Raw genomic sequence first — 21,921 nt, forward strand, 5'->3', positions numbered from 1 at the left:
AAAAACCAAACAAGCTTTTCCAATTAATGGTTGCATATAGCAGATCTCATCATGGAGATGATTACATTATGTTTCATTTCATCCGAGGGGATTTCGATGTCAACTCACTGAAAATCCGGCCTAGTCAATTTGGCACAAAACCTTTAACTATCATACTCCCTCACTGCTCACTGCCATTGAGTCATAATGACCCTTATAAGCAAGAATAAAATGACTCCATGGGGATTCCAAAACTGTACATCTTTATGAAAGCAGACAGCCACGTCTCTCTCCCTCAGAGTGGCTAGTAGGCATCTGAGCTAGCAGATACCAGTCCAATGCTTACTGAGATACACCTCCCCGGTTCCTCTCTGTACTCACGGAGATGATCATGCAATTCTTTTCCTTTGTTCTACTGATATGATGTATCACACTGACGATTTTCTAAAATTGAACCACGGTTGCATTCCTGGAAGAAATGCCACTTGGCTGTGGTGTTTAACTCTTTTTAGAATACTGTTGAACAGAAAAGTGGGTAAAGGGAGACATCGGACAGTGCACGACATGACAAAATAAACATTGTAAATTACCAAGGGTTCATGAGCCGAGCGGGGAGGGAGGGGAAAAATGAGGAGCTGATGCCAGAGGCTTGGGTGGAGAACAAATGTTTTGAGAATGATGAAGGAAATGAATGTACAAATGTGCTTTACACAAATGATGTAAGTATGTATGGATTGTGATAAGAGTTGTATGAGCCCATAACAAAACGATTAAAAAAAGAATAATGTTGGATTCTGTTAACTAGTATTTTGTTAACAGACTTTGCATCTCTCTTTCCTTCTCTAAGAAATAAATCTATAGTTTTCATTTTTTGTAGTATCTTTGTGTTGTTTGGGTAAATGCTATACTTGTTCGGCAAAATGAATTAGGGTGTATTCATTTTCTATATTTTGATAGAGTTTAAATGGTTTTCGTGTCATTCCCTAAATGTTTGATAGAATTTTCCAGGAAAGTCTTAGCACTCTTAGCAGGCACTGCATATGTTAATGAGGGAAGAACCATGCAGAAAAAAAGGTGAGAATATGTTCAGAACTCAAAAAACATGTAATTAATGTCATGAAATTTTATAGATTTAAACTGAAGTATGCTTTGATATGTATATTCTTAACAAAATAAAAAAATGTAAAGAATAAAAATCACAGAAACTTTTAATAAACAAAAATATCAAAGCTATTTTTTCTTGACATGGCCTCCATCTACATTTATACACTTCAGAAGACTAAGTTTCCATCTTTCTAACTTTTCCCCAAAGAACTCTGTGGTCTTTGATTTACACCACATCATGTAGAAGTTTTGACACCCGGGACAAGAGGAAAGTAAAAGGACATACAGGAAGGAGCGAGGAGGCAAAGGGCATTTATAGAGGTCTAGATAAAGGCATGAACATATGTAAATATATTTATATATGATGATGGGGAAATAGATCTATGTACATATATTTATAAGTTTAGTATTAAGGTAGCAGATGGACACTGGGTATCCACTCAAGTACTCCCTCAAAGCAAGAACACTTTGTTCTATTACACTGGCATTCCATGATGCTCACTTTCCCAACACAATCACTGAAGACAAATGTGTGCATAAGCAAATGTGGTGAAGAAAACTGATGGTGCCCAGCTATCAAGATACTGCGTCTGAGATCTTAAAGGCTTGAAGGTAAACAAGCGGCCATCTAGCTCGGAAGCAACAACGCTTGGAAGAAACAAAGTGTGGAAGAAGCACACCTGCCTGTGTGGTCATAAGGTATTGAAGGGATCAGGTATCAAGCATCAAAGAACAAAAAATCATATCATTGTGAATGAGGGGGAGTACAGATTGGGGACCCAAGGCTCATCTGTAGGCAATTGGACATCCCTTTGCAGAGGGGTCGCAGGGAGGAGACTAGCAAGTCAGGGTGCAGGGTAGCATCGATGGAACACACAAATTTCCTCTGGTTCTTAAATGCTTCCTACACCCCACCCCACCCCCATTATCATGATCCCAATTCTACTTTACAAATCTGGGTAGACCAGAGGATGCACACTGGTACAGATAGGAACTGGAAACACAGGGAATCCTGGACAGATGATCCCTTTAGGACCAGTGGTGAGAGTGGCGATACCAGGAGCGTGAAGGGAGGTTGGGGTGGAAAGAGGGAACCGATTGCAAGGATCTACATATATCCTCCTCCCTGGGGGACAGACAACAGAAAAGTGGGTGAAGGGAGATGTCGGGCAGTGTAAGATATGACAAAATAATAATTTATAAATTATCAAGGGTTCATGAGGGAGGGGGAGAGCAGGGAGGGAGGGGAAAATGAGGAGCTGATGCCAAGGGCTTACATGGAGAACAAATGTTTTGAGAATGATGAGGGTAACGAATGTATAAATGTGCTTTATACAATTCATGTATGTATGGATTGTGATAAGAGTTGTATGAGCCCCCAATGATTTTAAAAAAGAGAATTGTAAGAGCTCCCAATAAAATGATTAAAAATAGACAGATACATACATAGATACATAGATAGATAAAATAAAGTGGATGAGGAAAGATTTCCCAAGGAGGTTCTAAAAAGACAATCCTTGCTAACATTGAAGAATATGCAGTGATGAATTATCATAGTGAAAATTCTCCAGTACAAACTTTCCTGGTCTTTTCCTCATCAACAGTTTTTGATGTTCTTAAAATTTCTTCAATTAGACTCCATGACCATCCAATGTACTTCAAAAATTACCTACCAATACTTCCCTTTTGAAATCCCCCTAATTAACTGATTGCAGAGACATTTAAACATATTTTGTTTAGAATAATCCCATGTGAGTATGAACTAAAATCCTAATAGTAACAGTTTTGTTCTTACCCTCTTAGATTACAGGTCTTGATTCTGAAATGTGCCTCGGCAGACCCAATCCTTTAACATTTCAGTTAGCAGTTGCATTCGTTAATAGTGTTATTGTTATCCATCATCCAATCAGTTTCAACTCACAGGAACCCCATGTGACAGAACAGAAAGCCCCACTGGCTGTAACAGAATGCCAGACCTTCCTCCAATAGAGCTGTGGCTTTGGGTTGGGAGTCTGTAATACGCAGCAAAGGGGCAATGACAAGGGGCACAACAAGCACTTCATCCGGACCTCACGGTCAGCAGTTAGCACACTTGGAGGAGTAGGCACCACTCGTTGGTAGGTGGGCATTTCCATGGAGAACTTCAACTAGGTAGGAAAAAAATCAACTCTACCTTGTGTTTTGAACTGGCATAAGTCACCCTCCCCCTCCCCCCTGTTCCCTCCCCCAATGTCCCTCCAGCAGGGAGGTTATGGCACAAAGAATGAGTGAGGACAGAGGCTGCAGGGAGGGGTGAGAGCAGCCCCAAGTGGCCACTTCCAAAATGACTCCTGGAGCCTGAGGAGCATCTGGTCACTGAAGTTTTGCATGAAACCAATTTTCATTTAGCAACGTTGTCTTTGAACCTAAGCAAAGGTGTAGGCATACCAGCATCCACGCTTGTGTGTCATCATGTAGAGTCCATTTCGTAAGAACCCTGTATGACAATGTACGAGTTCCTACGTTGTAATTTTAAGAGCAGATCACCAGCTGTGGCATCCCGAGAAGCAACTTGCATTCGACCATTAACGTGACCAGGGCTCCATGTCATAAATACACTACAACAGAGAATTGAACTGAACTAAAGGGAAGAAGGAAAGACATCAAAGAGGCTTGGAAACTATTCATCCAATGGATCACGTAATCTGCCTGAGACCAGAGGACCTAGACGATGGCCAGTCACCACTCCGAACTGCTCTGAAAAGAATCATATTAGAAATTCACAGATAGAATGGGAGGAAAACGTGGAAGAAAATTCAAAACCATATAAAAAACATTTAAGCTTACTGGTCGGACTGAGCTGACAAAAGCCCTAGGTTTATGGCCCTAGTCATCCTTCAAATCTGGAAATGAACTCAATCTGATGGTTATGAGTTGAACTGCTAACTACAAAGTAAGTAGTTCAAAACCACCAACTACTCTCAGGGAGAAAGATGGGGCTTTCGACTCCTGTAAAGAATTAGTCTCAGAAACTCACAGAGGGAGTTATACTCTGTCTTATGGAAGAGAGGATGGGGTTGCTATATGTCCTCATAGTCAATGGCAGTGAGTATTTTTGAGGCATGGCTCAACTTTCAGACAAATAATAGCCAGGCCTATAGGGGGAACAATAACACTAGGGAAGTATGCATCCCTTAGAATAATTAACCATTTGAGATCAAAAGGGCAGCATTTACCAGTGAAATGTTCAGAAGGGTTCAAAGAGGAGGATTAAAAAGAGAAAACAAAGGGGAGTGAGATAAAAGAGGTCTTGTTAGGTAGCAGGATAGAGAGTTGGTCCTCTCCATGAATAAAGGCCCCCTACAGGAGGTTGGAAGCCAATGAAGGTTCAGGGGCATGCACCAATTCAAGCCTGAGCCAGATGGATGGTACACCTGGGTTGGCCCACACTAGGCCAGGTGAGCTTAATTCAGCCAATGCGGTCAACCAGTACCATCGACCACGCCTCCCAGCCAAAAGCCCTAAAGGACAAAACTTGAAGACCCTTCGGCTGCTTCTCCACTTTCTGTGGTGGTGCTGCAGTCTCTCTGGCATCAGGCCGCCTCGTATGGGTGTGCAGTCCCATGAGGCTGCCTGTGTTTGGTTAATGTAAAGCCAGAAATTTCTTCTATCCTTTATAAAAATTCCCTTGGATCACAAACCATGCTTCCACGTGAATTCTTTCTCGTGCAAAGCCAGCAACCAAGGTATTTCTCAACTGAGAAACCTAAGTTTCACTGTTGGGATTAATGAAATGAAACAAAATGTTATGAACTGTTTGTGGAAAACAAATCTGCTCTATAAAGCTTCACCCAATTCAGAAAAAGTTAAATTAAAAACAAAACAAAAAACCCAAGCAAATGAACTAGAATTTTAACTATCAACAGGAACAAATTTCAAAAACAATCTCGAAAGAAAGTAAGTTGTGGGAGGGCACATGCCTTTTTATATCATTTGCACCAAGTTTGTAAAAAGCAGACCAATCTTCTACACAAAGATACTTCAGGAGTATAGCCACATGTTGTAGAGATATATGGAGTAGAACACTGGGGGGAGGTTGATGAGTGGCTAGAGTTGAACACAGAGGTGACAGTCTGAAATGATAGTCCCGACCTAATTCACAATTTAAAAATAATTTTTTTTAGTATATGGAGCATCTAGTAGTACGAACAGTTAAACATTCTACTAGTTGATGAAAGCCTGGGGTTCAAATCAACCTAGAGGCATCTGGAAATAAGCCTGATATTCTGTTTCCAAAAGACTGAAGCCTTGACATCCCCACTGAGCAGTTCTACTAGACACCCCTGGGGTCAACTTGAACCAGAATCAACTTTATAGCAATAACAAGTATAAAGATTCTAGATAAGAGATTTCTGTTCCCTTTGTTTATAGTTATACCAAAGGTCATACTATTTTAAGTATTTCACCATATTAAATTTTTACATCTGCTACAGTACAGACATAAAACACACAGTTGTTCATCTATTTCAAAATATATTTGGTTATTTTTATCCAGATCTTCCAAATTTCAAGTTCACATTGTCAAAAATCACCCACTCTCCCAGCAAAAAATTTTGTTCAGATTTTAACTAGAAATTTCGCTGAATTAAAAAATGATACTTAGAGTAGTATTGAGAATCATAACACTGTTTTCTTTATCATTAACCTGGTAGGTCTTTATTGATCCATGTCCTTTATTTATTCCAATGTTTTACAGTTTTCTCCCTACAGACAGAACTTGACACTATGGCATAAGTTCATTTATTAATGAATTTTAGAAAATAAAAACTGATTTGCTGCTTCGTTGGATTATACCCTCTACCTAGGATGTAGAAAGGTATTGATAATATTGTTTGAAGGTAGATAATCACATAGGCAAGAAAAGAATGATATCCTTTTGCTCCTGCTTGCACTTTAACCCAGGCGGAAATGTACCTGTTACCTTCTGTTCAACTAGGACAGGGGTGGGGTACGTGCGGCCGTCAAGTTGTATAGGCCCATGAAACCACATGACCACATAAGAAACTGTTCCAGCCATCACATCACCCATCACAAAATGAAATCTTAACCCAGTATGGCCCATGAATGTTAAAAGTATCCAGTGTTTCTTGGCAGAAGAAAAAGCTCCTCATTCCTGAGCTGGAGAGACAGATCCTAGAAGCTAGCTGTAGCAGTCTGGTTTCTGTGATTCTCTCTTTACAGCCTCTTTACTTTGCAATGCAACTCGGCTACCTGCCGTGGTTCTCAATTTGTGGGTCGTGACTCCTTTGGGGTCCAACGACCCTTTCACAGGGGTGAAACAGTAGCAAAGTTACATTTATGAAGTAGCAACAAAAATAATTTTATGGTGGGGGGGTCACCACAACATGAGGAACTGTATTATTTTTTTTTCCTAGCGGAGAGCGCGAACGCAGTCCCGCACTACCACAAATTATGCAGTCGAGTTTCCCACATTTGGGGAAATCGCAGGGATCAGCACATCCGGAGTGCAATGGAGAAGCCTTGCCTTGGGAAAGCCACCTTCGTGACCAGGGTATCTCCCCTGCCAGGTAAGTACTGAGGACCTGTATGAGAGGGTTACAGCATTAGGAAGGTTGAGAACCACTGCGCTATGGGATTCCTCTCCTACACTCTTGTGGTGAGTTCTCTTCTGGTTTGATTCTTCCTCGGATACAATGTTGTTTGCATTCAATCGTCTAATAAACTCTGAAAATTTCTTTGTCAGTTAATGATACTCATTTTTATATTCTCTCTCTATGCATGCATGTATGCATGTATGACTTAACACTGGAGGGCAGCCAGTAGCAAGCAGAAACACTAGCAAATTCCACTGTTGAAAAAAATTTAAAGGATGAAATTTATATATTAGTAGCTTTTTGCCTAAAGGCAATTCCCATTCCTTCACAATACAGGTGATGGCCATGTTGAGTTGAGCTGCTAAGCAGCCAGAGTCCAGGAATCGTAGGACATGCCAAATTTGAGGGAAAACTTCTGGAAGGGAGGAAGCAGTAAAGAGGAGTAGTTCCCTGACCTACATACGAGATCTACCACCATTCTTACCGACAGTTACACTATGCCTGCACAGAGGCCCTAGAGACCCCTGCCAAAGCAGCAGTAGGAACTGGAAAGTAGTAGAAATAATACGTGATAATCTCTGTAGGAGAACCCGGACATTTAAAAAAGCTGATTTAAGATTAGGAAATTTGCAAGATACAAGATTACTACATAAACGTATAGTCTCTCTATTGCTAACAAGAAGTAAATGAACGTGGGTGGGGGCTGGAGAGGGGAAAGAAACTTACATAACATTTTAAATGAGTTGTATTGGACAGGGTTCTCTAGAGAGACAAACCAGATTGCTAGTAATTATATATAAATATATTTATAAAGATAGATATATAATTCAAGAAATGAACCATTAAATTACATACAGATAGATAATACAAGAAATTAACAGTTGAATTATAAAGCAGTGAGACACTAGCAGTCCTTCAAGGCTTGAGAGCTGCCAGTTGCCAGTCCCCTTCTGTAGAGAGAGCTGGGCTATGTATATCCAGGCAGCAAACAGCAAGGCAGGTCCCCAACTGTCATCAACTGTCGGTCCCAACTCCAGATATGAACATTCCAATTGTGTGGGCTTAAAGGGACCTCACCTTACAGCGACACAGTCCACAGGCTAGGCATCCCACAGGTAGTGTACCCCTTTAAATTGAGGCACAGAACAAGCCATTTATACCTCTGCCCTTCAGTTAATCCTACTTGTATCTATTGTCCAGGCTGGCAAAATAAACTATAGCATGAGTCTACCTACACACTTGCCAAAACGAACTTGTTGGTCGGTGCCAGTCAGCTTGAAATACTGATGGCATACGCTTCCTGCGTCACAGTACCACGCAAGCTACCATAGTATGACAAGCACACAAGTGGAAGAAAGACTGAAATGCAGGTCCTGAGTTTCTTTTTGTCTCATGAGCCCACTCCACTTTAATCCAGTGAATGAGCACTACTGCCTTATGTCCTCAATATCTACCATTCATACACTTCTGTTCATTACACACAGCCAATCGCTGTTTCCAGGTAACTTTACTGTTGCCACAATCTCCCTCCTGCCTCTGGTTTGTAGTTCTATGTTTAACTGCCTGCACTATACTCAGACTGACACATTGCATGTCCAGGTGTGTAAGTCAATCTTTAGAAAAGTTTAACCGTCTTATTTAAAGGTAATTCATGGTTTTACAAACTGCTTTAAATCTCACCTTTCACCTCTCTCGTCTTGCTGTATAGTTTAGTCCTATTAAATGATTTTTTCAGTCCCTCTCTCTTCACTCTGGATGCCAGTACTTTCCCTGAAGTCAATCCTCTACCCCTCGGGTCTCCTAGCCATTCCCCCCCCCCCCCCAAATAGAACCAGGACGGAAGAGACCAAAAGCAAAGAGTAGCTAGTGGGCTACCAAAGACTTTATGCAATGCAGCTTGAACTGACGCACTACAACAGACACAGATAGAAGGCATAATGGAGGGACATCAGATGAATGCCAGCAGTCTAGCAATTGTGTATTAAAACCGTTTACGTAAATAATGATTACCCTCTGTGAAAGTTCCGTATTTCCCAAAGCCTGGTAAAATCAGTAATTTAAGACTTTTATATTAGGTTAAAGAAATCTTCAAAAAATACCTCTATTCCAAATAAAGTACACTGTATATACTCGTGTATAAACTGAGTATTCAGCACATTTTTGAAGCAGTTTTTGTGGCAACATCAGGTGCTTCAGTTGATATACGGGTCACCTTATACTCGAGTATTTTTTATTTTAATAATCAATAGTCCACTGAGTTTAAAAAAAGCAAAACAAAATAAATTCACTGCCACCCAGTCGATGCCCACTCACAGAGACCTTATGGGACAGGGCAGAACTACCCCTGTGAGTTTGTGAGAATGTAACTGTTTCCAGGAGTAGAAAGCTTCATCTTTCTCCCACAGCATAGCCAGTGTGTTAGAACTGCTGACCTTTTGGATCTCAGCCCAACAAACAAGTACTATGCCACCAGGACTCCTTCTACTGAGTTAAAGCAGCGACTTTCAAAATGTGGTCCCTGGACTAGAAGCAACAGCATCATTGGGGAGTTGTTAGAAAGGAAAATTCTTTCTTTTTTTGAAAGGCAAATTCTTAAGCTTATTCAAGATGTTCAGAATCAGATGGACTTAGAGATCTGAATTTTAAAGAGCCTTTCAGGTGATTCAGATGGAAGCTCGATCTGAGAAGCTTACGTTTACAGGATTAAAAACAGGAGGAAACCAGTAAAACATTGCACTACAACAAAAAGTATCAGAAGAATGAACTTAGACTGCCAACAAATCATTAGGAACCCAATGCTCTACTCCTTATCCCAAAAAAGGGCACAGTAATTGAATTTGGGGGGAAATATGGTTTCAAGGAGCTCAATAAACAACATTCTGATACAAGCCACTAAGAAACAGTCACCTGTAATTGTTTACAAAAGTAAATTTTCAAAATGAATTAAAATTGCCTTAATAATAATGTACTCAGTAATTAGATATTTATTAAATACTATTATTATATCAGATATTGTGCTGAGAGTAGAAGGAGCCAAGGTGGTACAGTGGACTACAATCTGGGCTGCTAATCTGAAGGTCAGTGCTTCAGGCCCACTAGATACTCCTTGAGAGAAAGATGAGGCTTTCTAAAGTTCCTGTAAAGCTTTACTCTCACCAAAATCCACAAGTTCCACTCTGTCCTGTAGGGTTGCTATGAAGTCAGAATCAACACAATGGCAGTGAGTTTGGTTTGGTTTGATTTATGATAAGAATAAAAGCTATAATAAATACATTTCAAAGGAAAATATAAAAAACTTCAAAATGCTTTCATCTAAGTAATTGTTTGTGATCCTGGAACAAATTACCAAAGCAGCAGCTAAAAATATGATAATTAACTAAGATTCTACAAAATTACTATGAGACCATCATGAAAAGGTAAATGTCTATTCTTAATCAATTATGTAAGACAAATTTGGTTTATCTATTTGCCTAAGACCATATTATTTTTGAGTCTAGAAGGGAAAAATGGTTGAGCACTTGATTGGTCACTAAAAGGGTAGTAGTTGGAACCCCCCAGTCACTCCATGACAGGAAGATGTGGCAGTCTGCTTTTGAAAGATGGATAGCCTTGGAAACTCTGTGGGGCAGTTCTATTCTGTCCTATACGGTCACCATGATTAGGCAATTGTTTTGGTTTGGGTTTTTAATATTAGTTTATATATATACATAAGTTTAATATTAGTTTTGATATATACATGCTTGTATCATGTGGCTAATATATGCATGTATATACATTTAAAACATGTTTGTGGAAAAATGGAATTAAAAGGCTAAAATGTGCAGCACATCAGACTGTAAAAATGTGCATGGCAGTGGTGGTGGTAGATATGGGGGCTCCTTACCTGAAAGGGTGCCAGGAGGCAGGGCTACCATTGGACATGCAGAGTGGTAGCATGAGCTTAGTCCCAAGCCTCAACATGATGCAGCCTGAACTTCCTGACAGTGGCTCGACTTTTGACAGCCTCAGCTGTCACAACTACTGACCTTTGCACGACCAGGCTACCTCATGGCTGATGCTTTGGAAAAGTTATTGGACCGAGCAGCTCTCTCTTCACGCCTTCTGATTACAACCAGGCTCCCAGGTTGCTGTTCAGTGGCAGCCAAGGGCAGGTGAAAATTTGCAAATCCTGAGACTGTGAGTCAGAACAGCTTGCAAGAGGGTTGATATTTGTACGTTGAATATATACAAACATTTGTAGCATATAATAAATGGTGTTCATACAATATCCATAATGTCCTGTTCCTCAGAATGTATTGTGGGCATTAAACAATGCACACACACATTTATATTACATATAAACATATAAAACATGGAAAGACTTAAAGATTTAAAATTCTAAAATAAAAACAGGCCAAGATTATTGTAGAATTGTACCACGTTACTTTGGATCGTTGTTGCTAGTTGCACTGTATGGTTCCTGCCTCTCTTTAACATGTCCAAAGACTGGCGGTATAATGGACAGTCAGTTGAAGAGCCAGTAATTCAAAGCGATCAGCTGCTGTGTGGGAGAAAGCTGTGGACATCTGCTTCCGCAGATTCACAGCCTCAGGAACTCTAGTGGAGCAGTTCTACTCTGTCCTGTAGGGTTGTCAGGAGTTGGAATCTCCTTGACATCAATGGGATTTTATATGTATCTCTCCTTCATCATTTCTTAGGAAGAGAGAGCGCAGGCTTTGGATTCAGACAGACCCAATGTAGATACTTTTCTCAACTACTCAATCATCGATGTGTCATTAAACCAGAAGGTTGACTGCTATGAGCCTTAGTTTCTCATCTATAAAACAATTTTAACGATACCTTCACCATAAAGTAACTGTGAGAATTAAATGAGCAAAAACACGCACTCCTTGGGTTATGGAAAACAATTTACAGACAACTCTTACTTGTCCTTTCATGGTATATATATTTGCTCTGACTTTGAAATGACTGAACCTCTTACATGTAAAACATCAATATCAGAAGGGACAAAGGACTTATTGTCTGTAATCATTTAAATAAAATTAATAAAAAACACATTAAATCAGCGAACATTATAAATTAGACTTTAAATTATGAACAGAGAGGAAAAGTAAAAAGAAAATGAAAGATGACATCTTACACTTACTGGGTTATCTGTGAAATCGTCAGTCAATTGTAAACCAAAATAGTCCCGCTCAGTCAAATCAAGATGTTTGAAGACGATATCCAATAGAACTTGGCCCTGATCGTGTTTCTGAAAGAAAAAGGATAGGATTTTTAATCTGTTGAGTGTGGTTACTCTTCTATTAAGTCTTCAACTGTTACCATACCAATGACTTGTTGAGAATAAACCCTCCCCACAAATTTATACAGTACATACAAAAACAAGCCTGCAACAAAGCGCAACAGAACGAAGGCGCAACAAAGGCCAACACAAGGCATCACAATACAACTGCAGTGTAAAGACTTGAAGATAAACAAGTGGCCATGTAGTTCAGAAGCAACAAAGCCCACATGGAAGGAGCACACCAGCCTGTGTGACCACGAGGTGTTGAAAGAATCAGGTATCAAGCATTAAAGAACAAAAAATCATATCATTGCAAATGTGGGTGAGTGCAGAGTGGAGACTCAAAACCTATCGGTAGAATAGACACCCCCTTACTGAAGGGTTGTGGGGAGGAGATGAGCCAGTCAGGGTGCAGGGTAGCAATGATGAAACATATAACTTTCCTCTAGTTCTTAAATGCTGCCCCCCCCACTATCATGATCCCAATTCTACCTTACAAATCTGGCTAGACCAGAGGATGTACATTGGTACAGAGAGCAACTGGAAACACAGGGAATCCAGGACAGATGATTCCTTCAGGACCAGTGGTGAGAGTCGCGATGCCTGGAGGGTGGAGGGAATGTGGGGTAGAAAGGGGGAACCAATTATAACAATCTACGTATAGCCTCCTCCCTGGGGGGATGGACAGCAGAGAAGAGGACTAGGGGTGATGTTGGACAGTGTAACATATGACAAAATTATAATTTATGAAGTATGAAGGGTTCATGAAGTAGGGAGGAGTGGGGGGGGAAGGGGGAAAATGAGCAGCCAATATTAAGGGCTCAAGTAGAAGGCAAATGTTTTGAGAATGATGATGGTAACAAATGTACATATGCGCTTGACACAATGGATGTATGTATGGCTAGTGATAAGAATTGTACGAGCCCCCAATAAAATGATTTTTTTTAAAGTGTGACAGAACTCAATGAAGTGCATTTCAACACATGGTTCATTTTTAATTATGTGTAACTAAAACTCCCTGTGCATAAAATTTAAACCTATCATTGATAACACTTTTACATGCGATATGCATTTTCCTATTGTATTTTAAATACACATTTCTTTCTTTTCCTTTTCCGGGGATGTGCTGTCTTCTGTTTCCCCTTTGGTCTCAAACCATGATACCATCAGTTCATAGGCTTCTGATAAATGTAGGAGGATTCCTGAACACTTTTGTCTTTCAATATACTAATTAATTGTTCAATAACGAAGTCAGAAAATAAAAAAGTACAAGCCTAACATTGTAAAAATGGTTGAAATGGTGCATGTTTTATTTCATGGCACCCCCCCCCCACAAAAAATAATCTTAAAACCAAAATAAACTCTAAGCTCAGCTACCTGGCTCAAAGAGTATATAGTAAATATTACAATATAAAGAAAATCTTGGATTCTGATAGATAAGGCTTACTCCTGTAGAGGTATAGCCTCAGAACCTCACAGGGCAAGTTTTACTTCGTTATATAGGGTTGGTGTCGTAATTACATACTCTGGTGTCAATCTGGGACTTGAAAGGATTAAGAGTGAAGGGGTGGAGTCTAGTCTGTCAATGGGTCATAGCCAATAAGGCCTCTGTGTGGGTATGACTTTCTCCTGAGAATTCTGGGAAATCTGATTTTTCCTACTTGGAAGTGGACACACTCTCTCAGCTCACTCCCTGCGAGACATCCCTGTGCAGAAGACACAAGGAGTGAGGTGGATGGAGCCAGACCTCTAGAGCCTGAGAAGCCATGTGGAAAGGACAAGACAGCCCTGAGATGCTTACAACACCACTGGATCTATAAGACTTCCAACCCACTGGCCTGTGATCGTCCTGCATTCAGCGTCATTGCATGTGTTTCAGGAGTCTGAAGAGGACTCCACAGATTGGTATTGGACATATGGGTTAAAATCGGTCTTATGGACTTGATCTGGACTAGACTGTGAAGGTTTCTCAATGTTCAATTGCTCTTGTATATAAACCTCTTTCTGATACACATGTCTGTGTATGAATGTTTCTCTAGTCTACCCAGACTAACACAGTTGGTCTGAATCGGCATTGACAAATGGTAGTCAGTATGTTTTCCCCCCTGAACTGAAAATGTCTTCTGCTTCCAAACTACTATCGCATCTTTTAAAAAATTACATAGCATTGCCGTATTAACTCAGCTATATTTCCATACTATTTATCTTTTTATATATCTAATTTTTTAATTTAATTATTCACTGTGCTTTTGAATAAGTTACAGAACAAATTATTTTCCCATTCAATAGTTCTATGAGACTGACTGTACCCTTCCACCAAAGTGACAGTATCATCTCCACTCTCACTCCGTTATTTAAACGGTATGTAAATTGTAAGCAGAAAGTGACACTAACTTTTAAAATGGAATATAAAATAATGTAAAAGATATAAAATAGTGAAAACACTGTAGCAAATTGGATAAAATATTTTCATTATAAAAGTACAGAGAATGTTAGCGAAATATTTCAGTTTACCCTCACACCATATTTTACTATGTATGCATTACCTAATGTACACCTGTTTCCGTAACAGAGACTATACCTCCGCCAAGATCCCACAGCTAAAAATATGTGCTACCAAGGCCATGGCTAGATAATCCCCTAAAGAAGAAATGCAAATAAAAGCCAAGAAAACTAATTGATATGTCTGGTAATAGAACAAAATTTAAAATTAACATGACATCCAGCAGCAAAAAACACTCCCTCTCTCCCCACGTTCAATGAGTGAGATAAAAACTTATTGCTACTCCTATTATGAGTAGATATAAATTCTTGGGAAACAAACTGGGATTATTTGACCTATCATCTTAATCTGAGTGGGGTGGAGAGGGATGAAATCTAGTATTGGGGAAATTAGCTACATATACCAGTAAGCTCACTGCTGTGTTGTATACATAAGAAATTTCTATTAGAAAAAAACATACTAGCGGGGGGGCTTTAAAAAAAAACATACTAGCAAATAGCTTCAAGAGCAAGATGGCAAGGAATTCCTTTGGATTTCTTTTTATTGGGAACATTAACATAAAGTTAACCACGTAAAGAATACAATTCAGAAGCATTTAGTACATCTATAATCTTGCATAATTATCACCTCTATCTAATTCCAAAGCACTTCATCCACATCGCAAGGAAATTCTATACTCATTAGTTAGGAATTCCCCACCTCCCTTTGCCTCTGGCAAGCATTAATCTATGGACTTACTTATTTTGAATTTTTCATATAGATTTTTTATTTTGATTAAGTAAAAGGATTTTGAGGTTCATCAATGTTGTCACATGCATAAGTACTCAGTTTTTAATAAAATTTGCTTTGCATATATCTGCTGTATTTTTTAACTATTCATTAGCCAATGAACTTTTAAAGGTTTTTATATCCTTGCCATTGTGAACATACTTTACATGTACATATTTGCATGCCAATTTTAATTCTTTTGAATATAAACCTGAGAATAAAGTTGGGTAATATTTCATTCTAAATTTAACTTTTTGATAACTGCTAAACATTTTCCTAGTCTACACAGGTTTTAAGTTCTAGGCAACATCACTAACAATTGATACTTTCCGTTTTCTACATAAAAAACATCCATTGGGTATAACCACTACTTGTATTGAACGGAATAAACTCTTAAGTGACTGGACACATCACACCAACATTAAGGGTGACACTTTCCACAACACTCAGTGGTGGGATTCAGCCAGTCCACACCGGCAGTTAAAATGGCCGTAGTAATCATGGAGCTCTCCAAGGTGGGTAGTTACCTCAAAGTGGAAATCACAAATTTACATTCTTTATTTTTTTTAACACTCATTGTCACAACCAGTATATTCTAAGCAGCAGAAGTAATGTTTATTAGTGCAGTTTTAAAAAATTAGATGGAATTATGCTTATAATGTTTATTCATTTGATAAAACTCATACTTCTTAATATTACATTTTATTTATTTGTATTAGTTATTTAGTAAACAAACATATAATTTTGTTTATGAGAAAATGAGCCAACCAACCAAAGGTAACAGTCATTCATTTCAGACTTGTGTTATGCCCCAAATTCCCATGATATTATGTGTGAATTATGCGATTCTGGAAAGTGTTCAAAGAGCTAAAAATGCTGTCACAACAATTACTTCAAGTTTAGCAGAAGCAGAAAGAGGTTTTTCAAAGGTGAGTATGTTCAGAGAAATCGCCTGCTTCTAATATATCAAACACAAAATGACTACTGTCTAATGAGTACAGCCGGAGTGCTCCTTATAGGCAAGGAACACTTCATCTGTCATCCTTTGGATATGGTGTCAGAAGAGCCCAGTCCCTGGAGAAGGACATCATGCTTGGTAAAGTGGAGGGACAGCTGAAACGAGGTGGACTGACAACATGACTGCAACCACTGAGGATGGCACAGGACCACGCAGTGTTTTGCTTTGTTGTACTTAAAATTGCTAAGGGTCAGAACCAACTTAATGGAACCTAACAACAATGTCGTCTAACTGGGCTACCTATGAAGGAATAAGAGTCTACTCCTACAGAGAAAATATGGTTAAGGATAAATCACTCAGCTGACAATGGAGAATATTGCAACTAAAGACAACAATCAAGAAACAATATGGAAATATCTTAAATAGCGATTTTATTTTTTGTCAGGTATTATTTATTATTGTTTTATTAATATTTTAACTCTTACATTATCATCTAGTTTTGTGCCTCTCTTGTATTATTCTTATTTATTATTTGCATGAAATAAACTATCAGTATATCTTTTTTTATACTTAAAATGATCATTAGAGAAGCAAACTGATTGCTAAATTATTTGAATCCCACCACTGGCAATATTCATTCATAGAGGCAGAACCATGCCTCTGAGACTAACATATGTCATAAGGAAGTAAAGAAAACATTAAAATAATAAATGTGTAGATTTCTTTTTTTGGTTTAGAATAAATGTGGTTTTTAAAAAAAACATTAGGGGCTCATACAACTCTTATCACAATCCATACATATACATACATCAATTGTATAAAGCACATCTGTACATTCTTTGCCCTAATCATTTTCAAAGCATTTGCTCTCTACTTAAGCCCTTTGCATCAAGTCCTCTCTTTTCCCCTCCCTCATGAGCCCTTGATAATTTATAGATTATTATTTTGTCCTATCTTGCCCTATCCAGCGTCTCCCTTCACCCCCTTCTCTGTTGTGCGTCCCCCAGGGAGGAGGTCACATATAGATCCTTGTAATCAGTTCCCCCTTTCCAACCCCTTTTCTCACCCTCTACTCTCCCATTATCGCCCCTCACCCCCTGGTCCTGAAGGTATCGCCCACCCTGGATTCCCTGTGCCTCCAGCTCCTATCTGCACCAGTGTACATCCTTTGTTCTATCCAGACTTGCAAGGTAGAATTTGGATGATGGTAGTTGGGGGGAAATGTGTAGATTTCAAGAATACCTCAAGTACAGATTTGAAGTACTGAACATTAATAACAGATCAGATGAGTTGTGAGATGACATCAAGAACATTAGTCAATAAAAAAGCATAAGGGCATTAAAAAGATGCAAAAGAAAGAAAAGAGCAAAGTGAATGTCAGAAAAGATGCTAAAGCTAGTTTTTTGTTGCTTTTTTTTCACACCATTTTATTGGGAGCTAATGCAGGTATCTTACCATTCCATAGTTCCTAACATCAAGCAGTATCGTACAATTGCTACCACAATCAGTTTCTAAACATTCTTGTCCTTCCTGAACTCCTTGATACACCTCCCTTTTATCACACCACCACCACGGTCGCTGCAGCCCTCAGGAACCCATATTCTAACACGCTGCCCTATAGGGTCATCGATCCTGGGTTTCATATACTGGAAAACAGAAAAACATTTAACAAAAATTCAAGAGGGTGATCCCCAATGACATTACACATCTGAGCTAAACCCCAAAATGAACAAACAGAAAAATCCTGAAAACCAGATCAGACCGAATGTGCATCAGAGGGATTAACTGACAAGTTTTAACCATTCAAGTCAGGTTAATCCTATTGATCTTCTATAGTCATCTCTCCAATGCGCTCTGTTTAGTAACCACTTTCCTCCCATCCCTCTATTATGGATAGAGGGAGATCACTAGAGGCTTATTCCCCAGGTAGATCCCACAAATGTATGACAGGCTCCCAGTGTCATCCATAGCCTTCTGCAAACCGGATCCTCACAATGTAGGCTATCATCCTAGTCCCTCCTTCAACTTCAGATTATATGATTTACACTCCTTCGGCGACTTCAGATTATATGATTTACAGTCCTTTGGTGGCTGATTATATGATTTACACTCCTTTGGCGACTTCAGGTTATATGATTTACACTCCTTTGGCGACTTCAGATTATATGATTTACAATCCTTTGGTGACTTTGTGTACTTCTTCCAGAAGGATTTGTTTGGAAACAAGCCTTTAAAACAGTAGGTCCTATTTCATCTAATTCCATCAGCACATTTTGCTACAGCACCCCTATCTTGTGCATTTCCTTCTTGAGGGAGGTTATCGAGCAGAGGCATGATGTAAGAACTAATTGTTCTTAAGTTGGAGCTGGGATTTAGTGTGAGCCCATGAAGTTTGTTCTTAATTGTGGAGTAGTTAAGGCATATAGAAGAAATGATGTGGTAAAAGAGCTCAAAAGGAAATTTCAATGGGACAGCTGAAGATGATAAAATAAAATATACCAAACTATGCAAACCTTGTGTTAGAAAATCAAAAAGAAAATGATAGCATATCTCTAACTGAAAGAACCAAAGAAAATAAATTCAAGTTTCAAGTTGTAATATTGAGTCTATCAGAAAAATATGAATGCAAGCATCGAAAGATGGAAAAAACACAAAAAGTCACTATGCCACATTTCACCATTTTAGGAGATAGCATCTAAGCAAAACCTGGTGGTACTGAAGGAAGTTCAAGCTGTCTGAAAGTATAAACCAAAAATATTAGCCCCAAATAAGTCAAAAACAAGGTTCTAGGAATTGATGGTATACCTATTTAAATGCTTCAACAAGTTGATGAAGTACTGGAAGCATTCCCTCATCTATGCCAGGAAATCTGGAAGACAGCTACTTGGCCAACTGATTGAAAGAGATAATTTCTGTGCCCATACCAGAATATGCAAATTATAGAACATTTTACCATTGGTAGCGCACACAAGCAACACTTAACTGAGGAATTGTCCAGCAATGGTTGCATTACACTGACGAGGAGCTGTCAGAAGTTGAGGCTAGATTCAGAGGGGGCCTTGGAACACCGGTTATCACTGGTACTGTCGGATGGATCTTGGCTGAAAGGAATAAACACCCAGAAGACGTTTGCTTGTGTTTAATTGACTGAGCCCAGGCACTGGACTGCGTGGATCAGAACAAACCATGGATAGCTTTGAAAAGAACAGGAGTGCCGGAACGCTTGAATGTGCGCATGTGGAACTTGTACCTGGATCAAGAGGTAATTATGCAAACAGAAGAAGGGAATGCGGCACTGTTTAAAAACAGGAAAAGTGTGTGTCAGTGTAGCCTCACACCATCCTTACTCAATCTATTCCGAGTAAATAATCAGAGAAGCTGGATTACTCGAGGAATACGGCATTAGGATTAGAAGATGGCTTGGAATACAACCTTGCCAAAAGTGAAGACCTGCAGAACTTGTTGATGCAGCAGATCGAGTATGGCACCCTTCTACATAGACTATCCAATGTAAAGAAGACGAAAATCGTCACAACTGGACTTACAGCTTGTTATAATGGAAAAAAAGATTGAAGCTGTCAAAGATTTTGTCTTTCTTGGATCCACAATCAATTCTCACAGAAGCAGCAGTCAAGAGATCAAGTGATGAATTCAACTGGGGAAATCCGATGCACAAGATTTCTTTGAAGTGTTGAAAAACAAAGCTACTTTGAGGACTAAGGTACACCTGGCCCAAGCCATGGTGCTTTCAATATACATGTAAAAGTTGGACACTGAATGAAGTATGGTGCTGGTGAAGCATATTGCCAAACAGCAAACAAATCTGACTTGGAAGTACAGCCAGAGTGTCCGTTCAAGGAAAGGATGGCGAGACTTCCTTATCAGTGCATTTACTCTGTTGTACATAGGGTTGCTGCTAACACAACAGTTCAAATCCACCAGCTTGTTGTGGAGTTAAATTTCTCAAATATGGCTCTTTTATCTGTCTTTGTAACTCTCAACAAATGACTGGATGGGCCCATTTAAACAAGGAATGGGAAACGCTAGGGGGATTAGTGGATATAAAAGAATGTGGGATCGCAGAAGCCGAGAGAAGACCAAGACCATCAGGGAAGAACAGTCATCAATGCAAGATCCCTGTCTGAGGGTGTGGAGGTACAGAGACAAGAGTACTGAGACCAGAAACAATGAGACTGTGATGCAGGGCAGTGGGTAGGTTCCCCTGACCCAGGGAACAAGGCAGAGGTAATGGGACCATGTGGCTGTGAGGCTGGGTACCAGAGAGACAAGCAGCTGCAGGCTGAGAAGTCACTGTTGGGAGACCAAAAACAGTATCCTTAAATATTTTCTGTGGACCCATCCCCTCAGACCATATACAAAAGGATCAAAGGTAACATCTCTCCCAAACCTCATGTAGGTAAAGGATTTGTGAACATCTTCATGACTAGCTTCTTACAGTATATTTCTAGTGAAGTAAACCCACCCAGTGATGGAACAGATCCTTCCTCGGCTCCTTCCAAAGAACAAGCAGAGCAGGAAAAACAACTGCTGCTTTCTTTCAAGCCAGTAATGCAGAAGTTCCTTCACGTCACGTTGATCTGCAAGTCAGTGCTCTGTGTGCGCTTCAGGTACACTGCAACAACAGCAACTTTCCAAAAGGCATGTGACTTCACTTTTGGGTTCACTTCTACAACATGGAAATTATTGAAGAAGCTTTCTTGGCTTGGAAAGAAGATATAACCCAAGAGTGTCCAGGGAAAGGCAAGGCTTTGTTCCAGGTGAATCAGTGGCTAACCTGGCTAGAAACTGCTGAAGAAGAAAAATCAGAGGAAGAAGCTGACTAAAGAACCAGCCAGAGCCTTAAATTGTGCAAAACATACAGTTGCTATGATGTAACTGCACTTGACCTAACTAACCACTGCGAAAATTCATTCCGCTGTAATGTTTTCACAATATTTAAAGCAGAAGCACGTCAGTAGGATTTTCTTCTGCGTAAGGTTTTTTGGTAGTGTAATGTCTTAATCATAGTCTACCATCAAATATTTTAGGAGTATCTTTAATGTTTAGATGGTATATTAGCAACATGCAATAATTACATCGTAAGTTCTCAAGCAGAGGCAGTCTATTGCAAGGACCTTCTTTGCTGCCAGTTATCACAGGCTGTTTTAAGTTAGAAAACAGAATAGCAACACGGACTACTGTAGAGATGCACTTTGCTCAGTAATACTTGAGCTGTTGCAATATTTTGATGATCCATTTGGTTGTTACAGAAAAGTTCTTAACTGTAATTGATGGTTGTTGCCGTAATAGTATATTGCCTGTATTTCTACCTCTTGTAATGGGCTTTATGCGCTAGATTTTAATATCCTGGAACCTGGGCAAGTGCACAAGTCTTTTAAAAAAGAAACATGGTTTACTTGCACAAAACTGATCAGTTTTGAGAGATCGTTAATGCCCTTGAAGCGGTTTTTGTGGGTGTGAAAAAATGGTGAGAATTTTAATTGGTCCCTCTTATTATAGTATTGAAATTAAGTCTGCTTAATTTATCAAGTCATGTTCATGCCCTGATTTTATATACTTGTATCTATCAATAAACATTGTGATACTTGAAAAAAAAAATTTGTTCCTGGGTTGTGGTAACTTGTTAGGACTTTCCTAATAGATCATAATTGTGAGGACTGTGAGTTCTGTGTAGCCACTGCAATGACTTACTGTCCCCAGCAGAAAA

General features: G+C 39.3%; 1 protein-coding gene and 1 non-coding gene across 5 annotated transcripts in view; both read right to left on the reverse strand.

The window, feature by feature from the left end:
- The window catches only part of PTPN4 (protein tyrosine phosphatase non-receptor type 4), a 189,920-nt gene that overhangs the window by 134,102 nt on the left and 33,897 nt on the right, over positions 1 to 21,921 (reverse strand). For all 4 annotated transcript variants that reach the window (XM_075530245.1, XM_075530244.1, XM_075530242.1 and 1 more), the window contains exon 3: positions 11,824 to 11,931. In XM_075530245.1, the coding sequence (XP_075386360.1) occupies positions 11,824 to 11,931 (108 nt within the window). The remainder of the gene's footprint in view (positions 1 to 11,823; positions 11,932 to 21,921) is intronic.
- On the reverse strand, positions 6,495 to 6,658 carry LOC142425269 (U1 spliceosomal RNA). The gene has a single exon (XR_012779618.1). It is a non-coding gene; the product is annotated as a U1 spliceosomal RNA (small nuclear RNA).

This window comes from Tenrec ecaudatus, chromosome 13 (genome assembly GCF_050624435.1).
Source record: "Tenrec ecaudatus isolate mTenEca1 chromosome 13, mTenEca1.hap1, whole genome shotgun sequence".
Taxonomy (NCBI): domain Eukaryota; kingdom Metazoa; phylum Chordata; class Mammalia; order Afrosoricida; family Tenrecidae; genus Tenrec; species Tenrec ecaudatus.